The following is a 23,805-nucleotide window of genomic DNA, read 5'->3' as shown; positions in this document are numbered from 1 at the left end:
GCTCCTCGGTCTCCTTTACTTCAGAGCGAGCATAGTCACCGATCTTCTCACTCCTCTCGGTCCTCTAGACTGTCGGATCATGATGTGGAGTGAGTGGTCAGTTGGTTGCTAAAGTTGCCGGCACTAGCTAAATTGTTGTCCAGCCCTCCTCGACAGGTATTGGCTCCGTCCACTTCTCTCGATGTTCCTCCTCCAATTCCACTGAGTTCAGAGCCAGGGTTCGAGTAGTGGAACCGTCAGCTCCGATAACTCTTATCTCCATCGGTTCCGACATCAGCTGCTATTCCCTCTGTGTTACCTTCCATCAAGAGATCTGGGCGCCAGGGCTCCCTCGTCGGCTCCGAGGGGGCGAGTGGCATCGGACCCTTGTCCGACCCCATTCTCCCTCTCGGAACTTCGGCGCAGGTGAGCTCGGCTCCTACATTGGCCTTGGAGCCATCTCCCTCGGTGTGGAGAAAGAGTCCTTTTTCTTCGGAACCGGAGGTTTCTCTGCATCGTGGCAGGGACGCCTTCGATGTCATGCGGAGTGAGCTGTCCCCTGAGTCAGCTCCGCCATCAGCCCCACAGGCTGCGTCCCCTGTAGTGCCTGTACCAAACTCAGCTCCTCCTCCAGACCCTAAGCGTAGGGAACTGATGCTCCAGGACACCCCATTGGGTGTTTCCTCCTCTTCTGAGGCATCTCCTGATCACTCAGAAGAGCCACCTCGGAAGAAAAAGTGTAAGAGGAAGCACATTGACTCCCCCGAGTCTGTCACTTCTGATACAGACATCCTAGAAATGCTTAAGCAGAGGGGGAACTGGAATCTCCTAGCCCCTTCTGAGGATGAGTCTGTATTTCTGGATGCCTTCGGTTCCCGACCTTCCACCTCCTGGGTGTCTCCAACTTTCGATCCACTTATGACAGTGGTGGCTCAAAAGGCTTGGTCAGCTCCGGATATAGCGGAACCAACTCCGAGGAGACCTAGTAAATTCATTACAGCACCCCAGGATACGCAGTTCCTTTCGAAAGGTGTCCCTGTTGATGCTATGGTGGTAGCAGCAGCCACCAAAAAAAGAGTTAGCGGAGACATCTTCATCTGTCCATCCCCCTAACAAGGAGTCTAGGACAATGGACAGATATGAGAAGTAAATGTTCGCTTCAGCGACCTTCTCTATGAGGTCACCGAACTACCTGTGTCATTTTACCCGACTTCAAAGGGATCTCCTTAAAGAGCTCAGAGATACCCACCAAGATCCAACAGCTGAGGGAGCACAAGCCAAGGTAGCTTCCCAGCTAGCGACGCTTAATTCTGTTGTTAACTCCTCCATAAGGCTCATTTCCTATGCAGCCGATAGGGCGAATAGAGCCGCTGGTACCGAGGTGGCCCTTAGGAGGCATGCGTCAATGCGGCTGTGTAACTTTGCGGAACCCTTTGATGGTTCCTTTCTTTTTGGACCACAGGTGAAAGACACTTTGACTAGGTGTGAGCGAGAAGGTAAGACTCTCTCAGCCATGGTAGTCCGTTTTTTTCACTCCTCTAGACCTTACCCCAGGGGTCAGAAGAGTGGGAAGATGTGATTCCGTAAATCTCAGGGAGCCTTGCCTGACGCACGTAGTGATTTTTCCTCCAGAGGCAGAGGGGGAAACAAAAATAATAGATGCCGCCCTCATGGCAGAGGGGTTTCGCAGAACCAGGGCAAAAGAGAATCCTTCTCTGATAAGCCCTTCCAGCATCCCTGAAGGGTTACCCAGCTGCTCAACTCTGGAGGCAGTCGGGGGAAGACTTTCGCTGTACCCAAAAGCCTGGCAAAGTTTAACACAAGACAAATGGGTCCAGTCCATTATATCTGGAGGTTACAAAATCCCCTTCCATCAACCCCCTTTACAGTCAAGGAAGACCATTCCAGATGTTCCACCCAATCTGAAGGAGCAAGCAGTATAGAAGTTTAAAAATTGCTAGAAAAAAAGAGCCATCCAGGAAGTCCCGGCAGACCAGCACGGATCTGGAACTTACTCAAGGTTCTTTTAGTACTAAAAAAGACAGGGGACTGGAGACCGATTCTGGATCTCAGCAGACTAAACAGGTCTGTGCAAAGAACAAAGTTTTGGATGATCACGCTACAGTCCATTCTACCCTTTCTGGGTCAGGACAATTGGATGTGCTCGATAGATCTTCAGGACGTGTACTACCATATAAAGATGGACAGGCGCTCCAGGAGATATCTTTGCTTCCGGCTGGGGGCCAGTCATTATCAGTTCAGAGCTCTGCCCTTTGGTCTCACCACAGCCCCCAGGGTGTTCACCAAATGTATGGCAGTGGTCACGGCTCACCTGAGGCATCAAGGATTCCAGGTGTTTCCGTATCTAGATGACTGGCTCCTTACTGCTACCACCAGGCATCAACTCATACAAGCACAGAACTACACAATCACAATCTGCTCCCAGCTCGGCATTACAGTAAATTTAGAAAAATCTGCCTTGTTGCCCTGTCAATCTATCACTTACATAGGAGCAGACTTAGACACAAGGGATATGTTTGCAAGGCTACCACTAGAAAGGGTGCACGCAATCCATCAGCAGGTACAGGTTCTGTTGCAGAGCAAAAGGATCCAAGTCAGGTACGTCCTTCAAACTCTGGGTTCCATGGCAGCAGCCATTCTCCTAATCCCACTGGCGTGCTTTCATATCAGAATTGTTCAGTGGCTTCTGTTTACACAGTGGTCTTTCCAAGCGCAACCCATGACTTACATGATCATGATCACGGATGCATGCAAAAGACATCTTTCTTGGTGGATGGTCTCCCCACTCGTTACTCAGGGCAGATCTTTCATACAACCTCTTCCGGTAGCCACAGTGATGACAGACTCCTCCCTGATAAGGTGGGGGTGGGTGTTATCTGGGCAGGACAGTCCAAGGCATGTGGCAACCTCATGAGTGCCATCTGCACATAAATGTCCTGGAAATGAGAGCCGTGCTCCTGGCGTTACAAGCCCTTCAAGACTCTCTTCCTTCTGGGACCATTGCTATTCAAACGGACAAGATGTCAGTGGTGTGGTACATTAACAAGCAGGGCTGAACCAGGTCCTACCCCCTGTGTCGAGAAGCACTCAGACTTTGGCCGTGGGCGATTTCCTCCCAATGTTTTCTGATTGCGACGCACATCCCCAGGAGATCCAGTGTCATAGTGGGCAGGCTCAGGTTCATAGGTTGGTACTAGGCTATCAGCCCTAGGGCCTATACAAGCCTAGCCATAACAATTCCCTGGCTATTTCTTCCCACACTATTTACTTCCCTGGACCCCTGTGTAGCAGGGCGACTGATGTGATCCCTGGGGTGAATTTCCTTTCTCCCATCCAATCGTCAAGGTTCCTTTTGAAGAGGGCCAAAGAGGCACTCTGCTTGACATGTATGGGCAATCTGTTCCAGAGTCTGGGGAGTCTCTGGGTCAGGAACCTATCCTTCCAGCATGTTTTGTTTATTGTGATGACAAGGTTTAGATTCCTGGAGCGTTTGGCTCTGAGGGACTGGGATTTCCTTAAGTGTAGCATGTCCAACAGCTCTGTGTTTGACGTGGCCTTGTATGTTAAGCAGAGATTGCCTCTGAGTAGACGATATGCGACAGAGTATAGCTGGAGTTTTTTAAGGCGGTCAGCGTAGGGCATCTGCTTTAGGCCTGTGACTCTTTTAGTGAGGTATTTTTGCGGCTTTTCTAGTTGTTGCAGATGTCTTGAGAGGTGCATACCAAATGGGGTGTTGTATTCTATAATGGGTCTAATGAGGGATGAGTACAGTGGGACAATGACCTCCTTTTTTCTGGATGAAAACCCCTTAGTGATGAGTTGTGCCACATAGAATGATTTCCTGACTGTTGTGGTGATGTGGTTATCGAAGGTGAGACCACTGTCCACCTGTGTCCCAAAGTCTCTTATCACACTTTTGGTGTTTAGTGTACTGCCACCTATATGGTAACTCACAGATACATGTTTTTTCCCAAAGGGGATAACTATACATTTCTTGACATTGAGCTTGAGCCCATGGCTCTGGCACCAAGCATCTGTTTCTGTAAGGCCCTTTTGTAGAGTATCCACATCATTTGGGGATTCAATAATGGCTCCCAGTTTGCAGTCATCTGCGAACTTTGTTAGCCAGAGTCCCTTAGTGTTGGCCTGTACTTCGGAGAAGTAGATGCCAAACAAGAACGGTCCCAGGACTGAACCCTGAGGTGCTCCACTTGTCACTTGTCTGGAGCTGGATTTGGAGTCGGCTACTTTTACAGTGTGGGTTCTATCAGTAAGCCAGTTAGCAACCCATTGGGTGACATAGGGATTAATGCCCAACTTAGTAAGTTTATCTATGATTCCAGAGTGGGGAATGGTGTCAAAGTCCTTGGCAAGGTCTAGATAGGCTGTGTTGACCACCTTACCCTTGTCCATGGCTCTGGAGACTGATTCGAAGAAGTCATTCAGGTTCAGGAGACAAGATCGGCCCTTCACGAACCCAAACTGGGTGGGGTCCAGTGTTTAAAGGTTGCCAGTGTCTTTGTTTATAAGTTCCATGATAATACGCTCCATGACCTTGCAGATAAGGCTTGCCAGACTGATGGAACGGTAGTTTCCAGGATCCAAGGTGGATCCCTCCTTGTGGAGTGGGATACCTGTAGCTCTACACCACTCAGTGGGCACGAAACATGAGGTGAGGCTATGATTAAACATGACACTTAGGTGAGGTGCCAGTTCATACTGTAGTTCACGTAGTACACAGCCCGGGATGTCATCTGGTCCCATGGATGCTGTATTCTTAGCTTTGGAGAGTGCGTTTTTTACCTGTGTGGCCATTATTACTGGAATTTGGCAATCTTCCTGTATTGAGATGGGCCATTTAGGGGGTGAGGGGGGGTGAAGTTGGCACTGAATCGATTTGCCAGGATATTGGCAATATCCTTGGGATCAGTATATTTAATGCCATTCTGTTTTAGCTCAGAGCTGATCTGAGCATTGCCAATTAGATTCTTGACATAGTTATAGAATGCCTTGTGGCTGTCTTTGGAATCTTTGGCAATTTTATTTTTGTAACTAGCTTTGGAGGATTTTATGAGGGATCTCAGTTTCTTACTGAGGCTGGTAAGGGAGTTTTTTGCATTCTGGGATTTTCCTCTTTTCTGCAACAGTTTCTTCCTTTTGTTGTAAAGTTTATTTATGGCAGGGGACCACCAGATTGGCTTCCTTTTTTTTGGATGAGAGCATCTTGGTTCTATTTGGGATGGCACGATTCATGCATGAGTGCATGTGCTCGTACAGAGCCTTAACGTAGGATTCAGCAGTTGAACTTTCAGTTCCCATCTGTATGGGTGTCATGAAGTTTGTCACTTCTGACTTGAGTAGCATGAAGTTGGCTTTGGAGAAGTTTTTCAGGGAGGTTTCCTTACTGGGTGGTGGGGGTGGGATGTGGATGTTAAGGGTGATTAGCTTATGGTCAGACCTGACTAACGAGGGGGGTGACCATAGGTGTGGAGCATCAATTTCCCATGTTGGTAATGACCAGGTCTAGGATATTGGAGCCCCTGGTGGGACTATGGATTAGTTGATTCAGGGCGTTGGAATTTATGAATTCCAAGAACCGTTGGGCAAAGGTGTTGGTACATGAGTTGTTTTCCCAGTTAATGGCAGGGTAGTTAAAATCACAGAGTATTAGGGTGTTTGGTTCTATCTTAATATTTTCCAGTATGTTTAGAAAGGTGTAGTGAGAGTCTTGCGGTATGGTGGGGGATCTGTAGCAAGTTACAATTTGGATTGCAGTCTTACCTAGTGTTAGTTGCACCTGGAGAATTTCAGACGCATTGTGTTGGGCAACTAGCCTGGTGGTGTGAATATTGACACTCCTCCACCTTTATTGTTTCAGTCCTGGTTTGGTGGCCGAAAAGTGTGGTAAGAGTTGTAGCCTGGTATTGCAGGGGTGCTCTCTGGAGCCTTGAACCAGGTCTCAGTTACTGCACAGATATCAATGTTCTCCATTTTTAGAAGTGCCTCGAGAGTGCATTTTGAGGTTTAGACTTCTAGCATTGAGTAGCATTACCTTCAGATTTTGCATGCTTATACCTGTTACGGTGGTGGTTTTGTCCTTTGAACTTTGCCTAAAAAAGGCACTATAGGGGTGGCAAGAGCCTTAGCCAGTAACCTGAATCCAAGGGGCGACAGGTGCAGACCATCTCTGACAAAGCATCGTGGTCTGTCAATCATGTTGTCCCAGGCAGACAGATACTGGATCCCCTTTGAATGACACCAGAAGCTTAGCCAATTGTTGAAGTCAATCATTTTGTCCTTATATTGTGGTATCATTCTGGGCGAAGGCAGGATGCTACTCAGGGCTAGGGTCATACCTGCCTGGGCCACATGATCTGAGAGCTCTTCCATGTCCTTTTCATGTTGTCCAGGGAGGTACGTCTCAAGTCATTCACTCCAGCATGGACAATGACACAGTCATATTTGTACTTGTTGTGGAGTGACTTGAGTGCATGCGTTATGTGGCAGATCCTGGCAACCGACAGGCAACTGACTGTAATTTTCTCCTTGTTCAACCTGGTGAGAGGGACATCAGTGTGCCGGACTATAGAGTCACCTATGACTAAACTGTCAGGTACAGTGTCATGCCTTAGGGGCTGTTGCTGGGTGGCATACTGGTGTTGTGAACTATGTGACACTTTGGTTGTGATTGGTGTTTGTTTGCATTTCAGCTTCAGGGGTCCTTGTTGCTTGGGCAGGTTACATTTAAGGGCCTCTGCATATGTGGATTTAGTGTTGCTATATGTGGGTGTTGGTGGTGTGGGTTTAGAAGGGCTATGTGTTTCTTGAGGTGTAGTGTGTGTGTTAACCTTCTCCTCTTGTCTGTCTAGCACAATCTTGGGTGGAGAGAGCTTTGTTTCCATTTTGGCTGTATAAGTGCATCTCTCACAGATTGTAGTGTTGGGTGGTAGGAGGAAAGGGTTGTCTGTGTACATGAGGCAATTTCTGCATTGCCCCAGTATGCCCAGATTCACCAGGTGGACAGGAGAAATCACCGGAAGCTGACCCTTGGATATGCCTGGTTTGGTGCTTTTTTTTTTGTAAGGTACAGGAGCCGTTTTCCCTTACCCTTAGCAAGGTACTTTGCAATTATAGGCTGTTTAGTGCCTACTATTAATTTCTCCTTATTAATAAGGAGTGTTGAGTGCTTGTATCAGTTTAAGGCTTCCTAGTGCTTTCCAGCAGGTATTAGAGAAAGTGCTAGTCACAGGGATGCTTAAAGGTAAGATGAAAAAAAATGCACACTGCAGTGTGCACTAGAGAAGTTAGATGTGAAAGTAGGTAACTTAAGTTTTACCTGTTTAAAAAGTTAAGGTTTAGTGGAGAGCTACTATTTTTAAAACAGCAAGATGGATTGAAAGGGGTGGTCACTTTTGTATTCTGGTACTATGGAATACAGTAGGATGACCAATACATTTTAATAGTTGAAGTGGAGGGGTTTCAAAGATGATGATTTTGTGATTACTCACACAAGCCAGTGAAAGTAGAGAGGAAATGAGATATATGGTCAGATTAACATAAGAGGCAGGCAACTAGAAAGACAGTGGTATTTAACAAGACAACCGTAACTGGGTGGGAAATAAATTCTGCCTGACTCAGAAGAGAGAGAGCTGTGGTCTCTCTTGAAGTTTTAATATGCTGTTAAAGCAGAATGCAAGTAAAACACAAGGTAAAGAAAACAAACCACAGTATTCAAAACATAGAAAGGCAATAAAGTAATACAAAATACAAAAAATAAAAGCAAACTAACCTGTCCTTCACAGCAAAGTGTAGCAGAGTCTGGATGAGCTATTCTCATGCCTCACGAGTGGTCTCTGAATCAAGAAGTTGCGAATCTTGTTTTCCGCAAATGGGGACAGCCTTGCTGCGATCTCTTTGCCACCCCCTTCAACAGCAAATGCAGCAACTACTTCTCCCTTCTTCCACTTCCGGGTCACATACCTCGAGATGCTGTAGTCCACGATTGGCCCCAGGGACTTCTTTATTCCTTTCCTCCTGATACCCAAACTTACACAGAAAGCAATATCGTTGGGTTGCAAAATGATCTTCATTGCTCCCTATTGGCCTCAACAGATATGGTTCTCGTTCCTGCACCGTTACCTTCTCAATCAACCCTGGACTCTGGACCCAATTCCAGACCTCCTGGTTCATCAATCAGGCGGGTTGCATCAATCCCTCAAAACTCTCCAGCTCACAGCGTGGTTGCTCAACTTACAACCTTAGCCAGGCTTCCCAGCATTTCCCCAGCAGTCCGTGACATTATGGTCTCCTCTCACAAGTCTATAACGAGGAAAACTTATGCTAGCAAATGTAAACGTTTTTCTTGTTGGGCAAAGGCTAGGAATGAGGATCCCTTTTCATTCCCATGCCATGTAATCCTGGAATTCCTAGCGCAACTGTTTCACTCCGGGTCTGCTTCTTCTATGATCAGGGTACAAATGGTGGCCATTTCTAACTTTCATGTTGGTTTTTCGAGCTCTAACATTATGTCTCATAAGCTCTGTAAAGCTTTTTTGAGAGGGACAACTCTTCTTAGGCCTCCAGTGAGAGATTCCCCTCCTCCTTGGGACCTTAATTTAGTCCTAACCTCCTTAATTCTTCCCCCTTTTGAACCAGCAGCGTCCTGCTCTATCAAGTTTCTATCTTGGAAGATACTCTTTCTGGTAGCTATTACTTCAGCCAGACGCGTCTCCGAACTTCAGGCACTGTGTGTTCGTCCACCATACTTGGTATTCATAAGGACAGGGTTGCTCTGTGGACTGATCCTTTGTTTCTCCCTAAAGTCTGTTCAGAAAATAATTTAAACCAATCTATAGATCTTCGTGTGTTTTTCCCTAATCATACCAACAAGGCAGAGTACAAACTACACCAATTGGACATTCATAGGCAATTATGTTTTTACCTGCACAGAACTAAAGAAGTAAGGAAGTCGGACCAACTATTCCTTTCTTATGCCTTGGGCAAACAAGGTCTCCCAGTTTCCAAGGTAACCTTGTCCAGATGGTTGTTGCACACTATTTCCTTCATTTATCGGTTAAGGAACAAACAGTTACCTGTTAAACCGAAAGGTCATTCTACTAGGGCCTTGGCCACCTCTGTAGCCTTCCAGTCTAGGTTGCCCATGGATTCCATCTGTGCAGCTGCCACATGGGCAAACCCTCATACCTTTATTTCTCATTACAAGTTGGATATGGTCTCCATGAGCAGAGCTGACTTTGGTTCCACTGTTCTGAAGAGTCTGTTCCACTGAGCCACCCAGGATTTTAGGTGCTAGGGACACTGTTCCAACTGGCAAGAACGGAGGCGAGATAGACAACTTAACATAAAGAAGTTATGTACCTACCATAACGTTCCATGTTAGTTATCTTCATCTCACCTTCCTTCTTGCATCCCACCCTCCATCCCCCTGTCCTAGTGGATTGAGAGGAGTTTTCTGTTTCACTGGCTGTGTGTTCTCTTGTTTCCTCTATTGACATAGAAAATATGGCAGGTATAGTCAACTGATTTTTTGAATGGTTTATTATCTTGTTATGTCTGGAGTTAGCTATTTCAAACGAGATCTGGGTAGCTATCGCTAGGCATTATGGGATAAGGGGTAGCCTCGAGCCAGTAAACAGCTCTCGAGCTATTGAAGATGGCTGAGTCAGAGCCAAGGATCGACTCCGATCCCAAACCAGCAAGAAGGAAGGTGAGATGAAGACAACTAACATGGAACGTTATGGTAGGTACATAACTTCTTTTTCAGAGTAATGGTGAGTGTGGAAGAGAGGTGAAGAGATTACAGGCAGGATGGAGTGGGTGCAGAAGAGTGTCAGGAGTGATTTGTGATAGACTAGTACCAGTAAGAGTGAAAGGGAAGGTCTACAAGAGGTCTACAAGAGGATAGTGAGACCAGCTATGTTATATGGGTTGGAGACAGTGGCAAAAAGGCAGGAGTTAGAGCTGGACGTGGCAGAGTTAAAGATTTTAAGATTTTAAGATTTGCACTGGGTGTGATGAGGGTGGGCAGGATTAGGAATAAGTATATTAGAGGGTCAGCCCAGGTTGGAAGGTTTGGAGACAAAGCCAGATAGGCAAGATTACGTTGGTTTGGACATGTGCTGAGGAGGGATGCCAAGTATATTGGGGAAAAAGATGCTAAAGATGAAGCTACCAGGTAACGGGAAAAGAGTAAGGCCTAAGATAAGGTTTATGGATGTGGTGAGAGAGGACATGCAGGTGGTTGGTGTGACAGAGCAAGAAGCAGAGGACAGGAAGAAATGGAAACAGATGATCCACTGTGGTGACCCCTAACGGGAACAGCCGAAAGAAGATGATGATGATAACTCAGTGTGCAGCCATCTTGGAAGTCCAATTTAAATATTTTTTGTTTTATGCATGCTTCATTGACAGCTTATTTTTTATTTGAATAAAAATCACATTTGAACAACTTATGAATGTAATGAAATCCACAACAGAATTATCTTTTTTTAAAGACCTTTATTAAAAATGTCTTTCTTTTAAGAAAATGTGGCATACATACAAGTTGAATAATAGGAAAGAAAACAAACCACTGTAACATTTATTTATTTTCTTGCAGGATATGTTTATGTTTTTCTTTTTAACAAGTTTCATTCACTTCAACATCACATAAATTGCTCAGTTCCTGTCTTCTCTTGAATTTCAGTCTTCCTCCTGAACGCCATTCTGCATGTATTGTTCCCACCCTTCCCTTTTCTAAAGATCCCATCACAAGTTCTTTTGTCTACTTTACAGTATTCACAAAGTTACAGCTGATATAGGCTTTGATTTCCATTTTATAATAATTGTTTTTTGACAGTCTGCAACATTATACTAAGTTAGGCTTTAGTATGTGTGGGCAGTTCAGATTCTGTATGCCCAACTCATAGGAATAATTTTCTTAGTTGCAACCATTTTCTCTCCCAGCATCTCTGACAAAGTACTCAGTAGTGAACTTTTAAAATTTGCCAGTTTTTCACAAAAATGTTTTCCAAATTATCTCCCTCTTTCCTATCACATCTCCAGCATTTGCTGTCTACCTCATAAAAAATTATCTGAAGTCTGCTAGAGATATAAAAATATCTATGCAACCACTTCCAAACAAAAATCCTAAACTTATTGGACTCTGTTGCATACTTCGGAACCATAAAGAAGTCCTCCCATTGCGCCTTTGTATATTGACTCTCCATTCTCTCTTCTCAATCTTTTCTAACCTCCTTTGATTCTTATATTTGTCATGCAGTATTTTATATATCCTATTAATTATCTCTTTGTATTGCATGGATTATGCTCCACCGACCATTAAAACACTGCACGAGACCCAACTTTAGTAATGCTTAGAAGGATGCTTAATTTTGAAGCACCACCTAAGCACTCTTAAGAGCATGTCTGGCATTGGGTACTAATATCTGACAGTCCCGTCCAACAAATGAGAGCAGTAGAATTTCAAGTATCTTCTTTCCAACTTTGTTTCTGCTAGCTGTCCTAATTACACTCAGTGAAATGGAAGTAGTTCTCTGACACAAATAATATGTAAAGACATCTCTTGCAGTCTGTTTGAAACTGCTTCACATCTTCTTCACTGCCTGTGAAAGCCAGCAGAACACTTTTTTTTCCCTTAATGAGTAGTACATGGAGCAGATGCATCTCCATGTACAGTGCACTGCAAAGAATTATGATCAGGTCTCTGACCATAACCCTGCATTATGTGTTCTCAACATGGATGCTAAGATTAACCTCTCAAGCAAATTTCTTGATATCCATCTCTTGAACACATAATAAGCACGCTATGGTCAAAGTCAGACCCGATCATAATTTTCTGTTACGAGCAACTTCTGTTCTAGAATCAACAAAAAAAAAAAACTACCGGAGCAGAACTTTCATTTAACTATCCCCTGTCTCTTTCGGTTTGTCTGTATTCAGTTTCCAATCCCTGATAAGAAAAGCATAGTCTAAGTTGCAGTCCAAACCACGGCCTGGCCTCATTCCACTCTACTGCCTTTCCCTCTCCGGTTATTTGCTGCCAAAACTTGATTCCTGTGCTAAGATTCTCCAGTGATTTCCAGCCCTGTCTTGCCTACTTTCTATGCCCCTGCTTACAGTCATCCTAATTGGTAAATTCTCCTTTCTCCATTCCGATGCTGGCTTAGTTCTTAAAAGTACTTTCTGCTAATTTATGAATATAATCTGTATTGTGGTGGTGGTGGTTCTAATTTATGAATGTAATCTGTATTGTTGTGGTGGTGGTTCTCTTTAATGACATGCATTCAAAATTCTACCCTTTCCTTACTTATCAAACTCTCCCCTTTAAAAACTTTGAATCCAGTGAGTGATGCTGCAGGGAAGATATATGTGTATTTTTGTGTGCGTGTCAAACAATTCTGTAGTGATATTTACAGTTCTAGAGATACAAACACTTGTTTGTGATCTGAGTTTATAACTCAGGATCCAGTGTTTTCTATTTTTGTCCATTTCAAATGTATGAGTTGTCAGATCCAGTCTCAATTCTGACTTTGAAGCTTTATCAGATCCAGACATCTGACTCCTCTCCTACCCATAATTCCCTAGACTCTACCTTAGATGCACAGATCTCATTTGCTGCTTGGACATCCCAGTCGTGTGAAAGAGCTCTCAACAACTTGCTGTATCCTCTCAACATATTAGGTGTTACTCTCATGTCTCTGTTGTATTTACCTATAGTTTAGGCTTAGGAGTAGACTCTAGTTAATTAATTTAGTTAAGTTAGTTAGTGTAGTTAACTTGTTTAGCAAAGACCTCCACGCCTTTTTATATCTACTGTTAGTTGTAAAAAAAAAAATAATTAGGTTACATATATTTTTAGTAATAATCTTTGCTGCTGTAGTTAGGGTATAACATTCTTTCCTTTACAGGGCCTCACAACATGTCAGAATCCTCTGGATTCAAGAAGTGCTCTGAATGTGGGCATAAACTTACTTACTCCCCAAGACCTACACTCCAAATGAGTTTTTTGGTTGGACGCCTCACATCTAGATGCGTACTGCCAGTTATTTGCATCTCACAATGCTAGAGCCCTTCAGACCAGAAAGGACAAACTTGTGTTAAAGGGGCTCCTTCCAGCACAGACAGGGGCTGCGCGACGACTTTTGCATCCCCTTACAAAAAAAGTGATCAAAATCGAAGGGACAAGAAATGGACAAGGACCCTGATAAGAGCAAGAGGAACAAGTCTCTTAGTAAATCCAGTAAAGAACATTCTCCAGGACTGACAACTTTGCTCAGTCTCGATCCTAAAATGGTTCGAAGATCGGATCTGATGACTTTTCCACAGGCCAGATACTCAGTGGGACTGGTAAATCCTAGACTACAGTCCAATCCTTCAGAAAAGTAGGTACTCCTGACAACTTTTTGAGAATGCAAATTTAGCTTGGGGTTATCCCAATACTGTCCGCTGGAAAGGTACCAAGTTCTGGCCATCTTAGCCTCCCCTATTGGAATCCATACCGGCTCACCCATCGGGTCCAGTATTATTGGATCCAACTAGAACTTGAGCACCTTTATTGACACCGGAGCTGCTCACAACCTTGACTCTGACTGCTTCCCTCTTAGTCTTTCAACACCAGTACCTTTGGATCAAGATGAAACTCAGAGCCAAAGCTTCTGTGCAGAGTTCCAAGGGGGAGGCGAATTGACACCAAGATTCTCAGAGCCATCTCTCCTTCTCAGGACTTTGGCTCTAGACAGGTCAGATCTGAGATCAGCTTCAGGACCAGCGTTATTGGTGGCAAGGTCTTCATTACTTCCTGAGATCAAAGGGAATCCTTGGTGCCAGTGGCAGCTTCAGCCTTTGAGACCTTTGAAAGGGTCTTAGCAAGTTCCAAAGATAAGGTGCCTTCATCCTGCTTGGCTTCACCTAAACCCTAACCTGGGTCTGCTTCCTCTCCTCATCATTTTATCCGACAGGGACAGCCAGTCCCAAGGGCTTCTGGGGAGGTCTGCTTTGTCAGTTCCCTGTCCAGTTCTGAATCTTCTGTTGCTCCCCCAGAAGGTGTCCCCAGAAAACGGATGAGCAAACAGAAGCACTTAGACTCTTCTCCAGACTCTTTCACTGAAGAGGTGAGTTACCCTCCTTCCCTCTGTGAAGATGCCACCTTCAGTGATATTCTCGAATTAATGAAGCAGAGAGGGGGTTGTTCATCCCAAGACCCTTTGCCAGATCAGTCAGTGTGCTCGGAAGCCTTTGGTTCCAGACCAACATTGTCATGGCTGGTATCTCCCTTTGTCCCACTTATTGACATTATGGCTCAACTGGCATGGAAGTATCTTGATGTGGTGGAGCCTGTCCATAAAAAAGCCAATCACATCTTAGCTGAGCCTAAACACAGGAAACACTGAAGTAAAGGTCCAATAGTCAATCTGGTGGTGGCAGCAGCCACCAGAAAAGATGTACTGGAAGAAAGTTCTTATGTTCATCCTCCTAATAGAGAATCTAGGATGATAGACAGATTTGGGAAGTGGGCCTATGCATCACTGACTTTCCCCCTTAGATCACTGAACTATTTGGCTCATTTAACAAGATTCTAGAAAGACTTGACCAAAGAGATTACCAAGTCCCTCTTGAGGAGTATTATGTGCAGGTGTTCAGAAAATGGTGGATTCCAAGCTTTCTGCCCTGCAGTCTTCCTCAAATGTAGCCTTGTGTTTACTCTGTAATGCAACTGATGGTACAGTCTGAGCCATGGACACTGGCATCTCTATGCACTGCCACACCTGGATGCACCTTTGTGACTTTGCAGAAGGCTTTGAGTCATCCTTTGTAAATACTTCTTGTGATGGTTGCACTTTCTTTGGACCTAAAGTTAGAGAGACACTCACTACCAGTCAACAGGATGGTAAGACTCTCTCTCTGGTGGAAATACGCTTCTTCATCCCACAAATAACTTTCTCTAGTAACCAGAGATAGGGGAAGAAGATGTAGTTCTGCAAATCACAGAGTACTTTCCATAACTGATGACTCCCAAGGTGATAGACCTTTCCATGGCGGAGGGGTAGGCAGTTCTAATGGACCACACCCTAGAGTTAAAGGCAGACCACATAATGAAGGCCATCACAGTCCCTTTTCTGAGGAAACCTTTTCAGCATTCCTGAAGGTTACCAATTGCTGCACTCTGCAGGTAGTCGGGAAGGGGATGCCTGTCTCTGCACCCTCAAGCCTGGCACAGAATAACTTCAGATTCTTGGGTGCTAAAAGTACTATCCAGAGGCTATTCAGTTCCCCTTTTCCCTTCCACCTCAGAAAAAGAAGAAATTCCCCAGTGTTGCACCCAATCAGTAGGACTTAGCAACCATAGAAATTTCAAAGCTGCTAGAAAAAAGATCATCCAACTGGTCCCCCATGACCAGTTAAAATCCTGAGTCTATTCCAGGTTCTTTTTAATACCAAAATAACCAGAGACCTCAGTCCCATTTTGGATCTTAGTCACTTAAACCAGTTTCTGAAACAGAAAAAGTTCTGGATGGTCACAGTGCAGTCCATTATATCTCTATTGAGAAAGTACAATTGGATGTGCTCCACAGATCTCCAGGATGTCTACTATCACTTCAAAACAGCAAAGCAATCCAGCAGATTTCTCTGCTTCTGGCTGGGAACCAATCACTACCAGTTCCGGGCACTCCCATTCGGTCTTGGCAGAGTCCCCAGTGTGTTCATCAAGATCATAGCAGTGTTAACAATACACCTGCACCTACTATGAATTCAAGTCTTCCTGTATATTGACAGTTGGCTCCTAACTGATAACACCAAGCATATTCTGCTACACTACCTGGGCCAGTAATTCCAGTTGTTTCTGGACTTAGGAATATCTGTAAATCTACCAAAATGTCGACTAATTCCAACACAGAGTGTAGAGTTCATAGGATCCCACCTAGACATAAAACTGCAAAGTCAGCCTTCCCCAGTCCAGAGTTCTGTCACTTCATCTCACAGTTTTCACATATGACATCACTTTTCATCACCAGTGAGGTTAGTTCTCCATCTTTTTGGCCTCATGGTGTCCACAATACTAATGGTCCCTTTAGCCACATACTACATGAGAGTACTGCAAAGAACTTTAGCAGTACAGAGGTTTCAATCCATTCAACCTTTACATTCAAAAATCCAAATAATACAGATCTGCGAACAACACATTGCTTAGTGGATAACATCCATGACTGTCACTGAGAGTCACACTTTCCAGGCAGAATCACCAGTTGTGACAGTGACCATGGTTGCCTCCCTTATGGGCTACTGGGGTATTTTGAAGAGAGAATGTTCCAAGGTATGTGGTCATCACTAGAGGCCAAATTTCACATCAGTGTATTGGAGTTGAGAGTGGTCCTCCATGCACTGCAGGCATTTCAGGATCTCCTCCCCAAGAGTGTGATTTCCATATAGATGGACAACATGGCAAGGGTATGGTACATAAAAAAGCAAGGAAGAGTCTATTCTTATCTCTGTGTCGAGAGGCCTTGTAAGTCTGGCAATGGATGATGTCTTCACAAAAATTTCTGATAGCTGTGCACATTCTGGAGTTATCCATTGTACCCATGAGCAAATTGAGAAGAACATTTCTGATGCCTCATGAGTGGTCTCTCAATCCTAGTGACACATGTAATTTTCAGTTGCTGCTACCTGTTTGCATCTTATCTAAACAACAAATGCAGCAGGTATTTTGCCCTGAACCCTCCACAGGGACAGTCACCAAGGGATACCCTTGTCCACAGTAGGCCACTGGGGTTCCTGTATGCTTTTTCCCTTTGCCCTTAATGAACAAATTCATATAGAAAGCAAAACAGTACAAGGTCAGGGTGATCTTCATTGCCCCCGACAGATGGAGTTCCCCTTTCCTTTGGCCTCTACTAGTACATTCTCCATGGATGTCGGATCAGTATCCAAACCTACTGCGTCACCCATCTGGACTGCTTTGAACAGACCAGACGTCAACCATATGGTTCCCTCAGTTTTAACCATAACCAGAGACACCAGGCTTTCTCCTGCAGTACTCAGTATCCTTTCTGCTTCTCAGAAACTTTCCACTAGAAAAATGTATCATAGTAAGTGGAAGAGATTCTTGGTTTGGGCCTACTGCAAGTACCTGGATCAGTTTTCAGCACCTGTTCCATCCATATGAGAATTGTTATCTGATCTCTCTGATAAAGGTTCCAGCTTTGCCACCAACAAAGTGCATACAGTTGGCTACAATTTTGAATTTCCATATTGGACGTAAAGACATTCCACTACTGAAAATCTCAAAAGCCTTCTTGAAAGGTAACATTTTACTAAGACTTCCTGTTAGAGACCCAGCCCCTCCATAGGACATCACCATTATGCTTCAGGCTTTGACGCTGGCTGCATTTGAACCCACGAAGACTGCAGCTCTAAAATTACTTACTTGGAAAACATTTTTCTTAGTGGCAATGACAGCAGCAAGATGAATCTCAGAGTTGAAAGCCCTTTCATGTATGCCTCCACATTTAGTTTTTCACAAATGTAGAGTTTCCCTTAGAACCAACGCATCCTTTATTCATAATGTGGCATCCAAAGTTAATTTAAATCAGTCAAACTTGCCTGTGTTTCTTCCATGGTTCTCAAACAAAGGAGAATACGTGCTGCTTAAGTTAGATGTACACAAGCAGCTCAGATTCTATGTCCACAGGACAGATGAATTCAGGAAAGTCAATCAGTTGTTCATTTCCTTTTCTAATCCAAAATTGGGGAAAGCAGGTTTTAAGGTTACTTTATCCAGACGGCTCTCAGATTGCATCTCCTTTATCTATAATAACAAGAATTTATCCTTACCAGATAAAGCAAATGCCCATTCAACCAGAGTAGTTTTTTTCTTTGACAACATGTTATAGAGGATTATCCATTGATGACATTTGTGCTGTGGCCACCTGGGCTACAGTACACACCTTTGTGCCTCACTGTAAGCTGGACACTCAATCCATATCACGTTCGTCCTTTGATTCCACCATACTCAGGAATGTCCTTCCTTAATAACCATCCACTTTGACAGTTTGGAATTCTGTCTCATACATTTGAAATGGATGAAAATAAACAACTTTGGATGCGAAAGTTATTACTTACCATAATGTAAGACCCATGTTGTCTGATTTTCGTCCGGTTCAATCTCCCTCCTTCCTACCCCCTTCCAAATTGTCACACATGGCTTTGAGATGATTGAGTGGATTTTATTCCTTGTCAGTACACAGTCATGAGATTGCACCCACTATTCCTCAGCAACTTGGGCCTATCTAAATTCAGGGCTCATTCTTAAGATGCATCCTTCTATGCAGAATGTTCTGATATGTCACAGAAAACTGAGGGCAAACTCGAGCTGAGCATCTAAGGTAGAGTCTAGGGAATTATAGGTAGGGGAGGAGTCAGAGCTCTGGATTCGATGAAGCTTTGAAGTTGGTGCTGAGGTCAGATCCGACAGCCCATACGTTTGACCTGGACAAAAATCAGACAAAATTAATCTAATGTTATGGTGAGTACATAATGTTTGTTTTATCAAAATGCTCAGGGTCAATGATTTAAAACTGCTGAAGATCACAAGTGCAGTATAATCTGTGATTCACTCTACAGAATTATTGAAAAAGTAAAATGAATTTGTGACACACATATTTGTGTGCTGATGGCTGTGCATGGTTTTATTTTCATTTCAGAACTATTTAAATTTTAAACTTAATATCAAGAGAAATTGGAGGGGGCAGGGAAGTGTTCAAGTTCTAAGACTTAAAGACCTAAAGTAAAGATTTGATGACAAAACATTTTTCATTTACAAGCTGACAAAATATTTGTTATTTTTTTTTTAATTTAGACACAGCTTCGACAGCGTATGTCTAGGCAAGCAGAGGCGCTGAGCAAGCGGAAACAGCAGGCAGAGGGAAATTTGCACTGTCTAAAGAAACAAGTTGATGCCTTAGATGAAATAGTTAGCAATATCTCAACAGATTTTTTGAGTCAGTCCAGGAATGCTTCAGGATGTACGTCATCATTTCCTGATGATCCAGAAATGAATATGAGCATGGTAAGTTTTTTTTTGTTTGTTTTTGTTTTTATCTCTCCAGTGCTTGATAGCCATACCAACAAAGAATCCCTTGTTTTTGTAATTATCGTTTTGGATGGCTTCTAATTTATTTAATTTGCATTTAATTTTCAACAGTTCTTTGTATAATATTACATTGATACTTCACTTGTAATGATTTTGTTTGGATATTTCTGTATGTTATGTAGTCATGTGCTTTTGCTAACAACTTCATTTGTCACTCTCATCAGGTGTGCCTTATTAATGACTTTTCTCTGTTGTGATTAGGAGGAATGCTTATCTCAGTTGTTCCCAGTTCTTTTTTGCTATTCATGCAGTGTACATCTCCACATGTAGTGCAACACTTGAAAGTCTCTTACATTTGCTGTTTAAGAAGTATAGTGTTACTGTAGCCATCTGATCATATTTCAGGACTTCATTACTTGAGTAAAGGTCATGATGTTGATAGAGTGTAGCTGCTCTTCTTCCCCTGGAGTGAAGGAGCCAGCAAAAGGCCTTTTTCAAGGTCCAAGCACCTAACAGCCAGGGAAGGGACCTGATGAAGACCCAGGTAGAACATTTATGTAAAGAACTAAGGCAGGAATGTAGAAGCATGAAGGTGAGGAACCCAGTGTGCAGGGGAGAGGCATCTAGAGCTGTTTATCTTTAAAGTCCATTGTTTTATTAGTGGCCTGTTTTCCTTCACCCAGGTTGTCATCACCCTTCAGCCCTTGGCTTTAGTCTTTTGTAATGCTGAGTGAGGAGACATTGCCCCAGCATTCTCAGTTGTGATTGAGACTCCTTCTACTAACTCTTGTCTGCTAATGGATAACCCCCCTTTATAGGTTCATAGGTTGGTACTAGGCTATCGGCCCTAGGAACTGTACAAGCCTAGCGAAACAATTCCCCGGATATTTCTTCCCACAATATTTACTTCCCTGGACCTCTGTCTAGCAGGGTGACTGACGTGATCCCTGGGGTGAATTTCCCATCTCCCATCCAATCAAGGTTCCTTTTGAAGAGGGCAAAGGAGGCGCTCTGTTTGACATGCATGGGCAGTCTATTCCAGAGTATGGGGAGTCTCTGGGTCAGGAACCTATCCCTCCAGCATGTTTTGTTCATTGTGATGACAAGGTTTAGATCCCTGGAATGTGTGTCTCTGAGGGATTGGGATTTCTTTAAGTGGAGCATGTCCAACAGCTCAGGGTTTGACATGGCCTTGTATGTTAAGCAGAGATTGCCTCTGAGTAGACGATATGCCACAGGGTATAGCTGGAGGTTTTTTAGGCGGTCAGCATAGGGCATCTGCTTTAGGCCTGTGATTCTTTTAGTGAGGTATTTCTGCAGCCTTTCCAGCTGTTGCAGATGTCTTGTGAGGTACATACCAAATGGGATGTTGTACTCTATAATGGGTCTAATGAGGGATGAGTACAGTGGGACAATGACTTCCTTTTTTCTGGATGAAAAGCTCTTAGTGATGAGATGTGCCACATAGAAGGATTTCCTAATTGTTGTAGCGATGTCGTTATCGAAGGTGAGACCATTGTCTACCTGTGTCCCTAAGTCTCCCATCACACTTTCAGTGTTTAGTGTACTGCCACCTATGTGGTAATTCATGGGTACTTGTTTTTTCCCCAAAGGGGATAACTATACATTTCTTGGCATTAAGCTTGAGCCCATGGCTCTGGCACCAAACATCTGTTTCTGTAAGGCCCTTTTGTAGAATATCCACATAATTTGGGGATTCAGTAATGGCTCCCAGTTTGCAGTCATCTGCAAACTTTGTTAGCCAGAGTCCCTTAGTGTTGGCCTGTACTTCAGAGAAGTAGATGCCAAACAAGAGCGGCCCCAGGACTGAACCCTGAGGTACTCCACTTGTCACTTGTCTGAAGCTGGATTTGGAGTCGGCTACTTTTACAGTCTGGGTTCTGTCAGTAAGCCAGTTGGCAACCCATCGAGTGATGTAGGGATTTATACCCAGCTTAGTAAATTTATCTATGATTCCAGAGTGGGGGATGGTGTTGAAGCCCTTGGCGAGGTCCAGATAAGCGGTGTGGACCACCTTACCCTCATCCACAGCTCTGGAGACTGATTCAAAGAAGTCATTCAGGTTCAGGAGACAAAATCGGCCCTTCATGAATCCAGACTGGGTGTGGTCCAGTGTTTGAAGGTTGCCAATGTCTTTGTTTATAAGTTCCATGATAATGGTTCCATGCCCATACAGATCAGGCTCGTCAGACTGATGGGACGGTAGTTACTGGGATCCAAGGTGGATCCCCTCTTGTGGAGTGGGATAACTATAGCTGTGCGCCACTCAGTGGGCACAAAGCCTGAGGTGAGGCTATGATTAAACATGACACTGGCCAACTGGCTCACTGACAGAACCCGCACTGTAAAAGTTGCAGACTCCAAATCTGACCTCAAAGCAGTGACAATTGGAGTACCACAGGGTTTGGTATATACTTCTCTGAAGTACAGGCTAACACAAAAGGCCTCTGGCTAATGAAGTTCGCAGATGACTGCAAACTAGGAGCCATAGTCAAGTCCCCATATGATGTGGACATCCTACAGAAGGGCCTCGCTGAGACAGATGCCTGGTGTCAGAGCCATGGCGTCAAGCTCAATGCCAAAAAGTGCAGTGTCATCCCCTTTGGTAAAAACTCTGTACCCATGAACTACCACATAGGCAGCAATTTATTTAACATCGAATGTGTGATAAGAGACCTTGGGACCCAGGTGGACAGTAGTCTCTCCTTTGATAGTCACATCGCCACAGTAGTCAGGAAGTCCTTCTACGTGGCACACCTTATCATAAAAGGGTTCTAATCCAGGAAAAAAGAGGTCATTGCTCCTCTCTACTCGATACTCATTAGACCCATTAATAGAGTACAACGCCCCTTTTGGAATGTACCTCACAAGACATCTGCAGCAGCTGGAAAGGCCAAAGAAGTACCTCAGAAAGAGGGTTACTGGCCTCAAACAAATGCCCTACACTGACCGTCTCAAAAAACTCCAGCTTTACTCCGGAGCATATTACCTACTCTGAGGTGATCTCTGCCTAACATATAAAGCTATGTCAAACCCAGAGCTGTTGGACATGCTACACCTAAAGAAATCCCAATCCCTCTGAGCTACACGCTCTAGGGACCTAAACCTTGTCACCACAATAAACAGGACATGCTGGACGGATAGGTTCCTGTCCCAGAGACTTCCCATACTCTGGAACAGGCTACCCATCTATGTCAAGCAAAGTTCTTCATTAGCACTCTTCAAGAAATATCTTGATGAGTGGATGGGAAATAGGAAATACACCCCGGGGGTCACTTCTGTGTCTCTGCTCGACAGTGGCACAGGAAAATAACTTTCTTGGGTGGCGTAAGCCAAGGAACCTTGTTGGCTAGGCTTACATAGGCCCTTGGGCTAGTAGCCTAGTACCTACCTATGAACACTTAGGTGAGGTGCCAGTTCATTTTGCAGTTCATGGAGTACACAGCCCAGGATGCCATCTAGTCCCATGGATGCTGTATTCTTAGATTTGGACGGTGCGGTTTCTATCTGTGTGGCTGTGATTACAGGAATTTGGCAATCTTTTGTTATTGAGAGGGGGTGAAGATGGCACCAAATTGATCTGCCAGGATATTGGCAATATCCTTGGGATCAGTATATTTAATGCCATTCTCTTGTAGCTCAGTGCAGATCTGAGCATTGCCATTTAGATTTTTGACATAACTATAGAATGCCTTGTAGTTGTTTGTGGAATCTTTGGCAATTTTATTTTCGTAACTAGCTTTGGAGGATTTTATGTGGGATCTCAGCTTCTTACTGAGGCTGGTAAGGGAGTTTTTTGTATCCTAGGATTTTCCTCTCTTCTGCAACAGTTTCTTCCTTCTGTTGTATAGTTTGTTTATGGCAGGGGACCACCAGATTAGCTTCCTTTTTTGGAGGAGTGCATCTTCGTTCTATTTGGGATGGCACGATTCATGGACGAGTGGATGTGCTCATACAGTGCCTTAGTGTAATATTCAGTATCGAACTTTCAGCTCCCTTCTGCATAGATGCCATGAAGTTTGTCACTTCTGACTTAAGTAGCATGAAGTTGGCTTTGGAGAAGTTTTTTATGGAGGTTTCCTTACTGTGGGGGGTGGGGGTGGGATGTGGATGTCAAGGGTGATTTGCTTATGGTCAGACCTGACCAATGAGAGGGTGACCACTGGTGTGGAGTATCTATCTCCCATGTTGGTAATGACCAGGCCTAGGATATTGGTGCCCCTGGTTGGACAGTGGATTAGTTGATCCATGGCAATGGAATTTATGAATTCCAAGAACCATTGGGAAAAGATGTTGGTACCTGAGTAGTTTCCCCAGTTAATGGCAGGGTAGTTGAAATCACCCAGTATTAGGATGTTTGGTTGTATCTTAATATTTTCCATTATGTTTAGAAAGGTGTAGTGAGAATCTTGGGGCATGGTGGGGGATCTGTAGCAAGCTACAATTTGGATTGCAGTTTTACTTAGTGTTAGTTGCACCTGGAGAATTTCAGATGCATTCTGTTGGGCAGCTAACCTGGAGGTGTGAATATCCTTGGTGAATATAGACACTCCTCCACCTTTAGTGTTTCAGTCTTGGTTTGGTAGCCGAAAAGTGTGGTAAGAGTTGTAGCCTGGTATTGCAAGGGTGCTGTCCGGAGTCTTGAACCAGGTCTCAGTTACTGCACAGATATC

The 23,805-nt window shown here is 44.1% G+C and overlaps 1 protein-coding gene across 1 annotated transcript in view; it reads left to right on the top strand.

Moving 5' to 3' along the window:
* CNTRL (centriolin) overlaps window positions 1–23,805 on the top strand; it is a 4,034,091-nt gene that overhangs the window by 3,780,193 nt on the left and 230,093 nt on the right. Inside the window, 1 exon segment of the mRNA XM_044058259.1 lies at window positions 18,878–19,087. Within this exon segment, the coding sequence (XP_043914194.1) occupies window positions 18,878–19,087 (210 nt within the window).

The sequence above is a fragment of the Protopterus annectens genome, chromosome 16.part0 (genome assembly GCF_019279795.1).
Source record: "Protopterus annectens isolate FY-2018-M chromosome 16.part0, PAN1.0, whole genome shotgun sequence".
Lineage (NCBI taxonomy): Eukaryota > Metazoa > Chordata > Ceratodontiformes > Protopteridae > Protopterus > Protopterus annectens.
The sequence above is the reverse complement of the archived record's forward strand: the minus strand, read 5'-3'. Positions and strand labels throughout refer to the sequence as shown.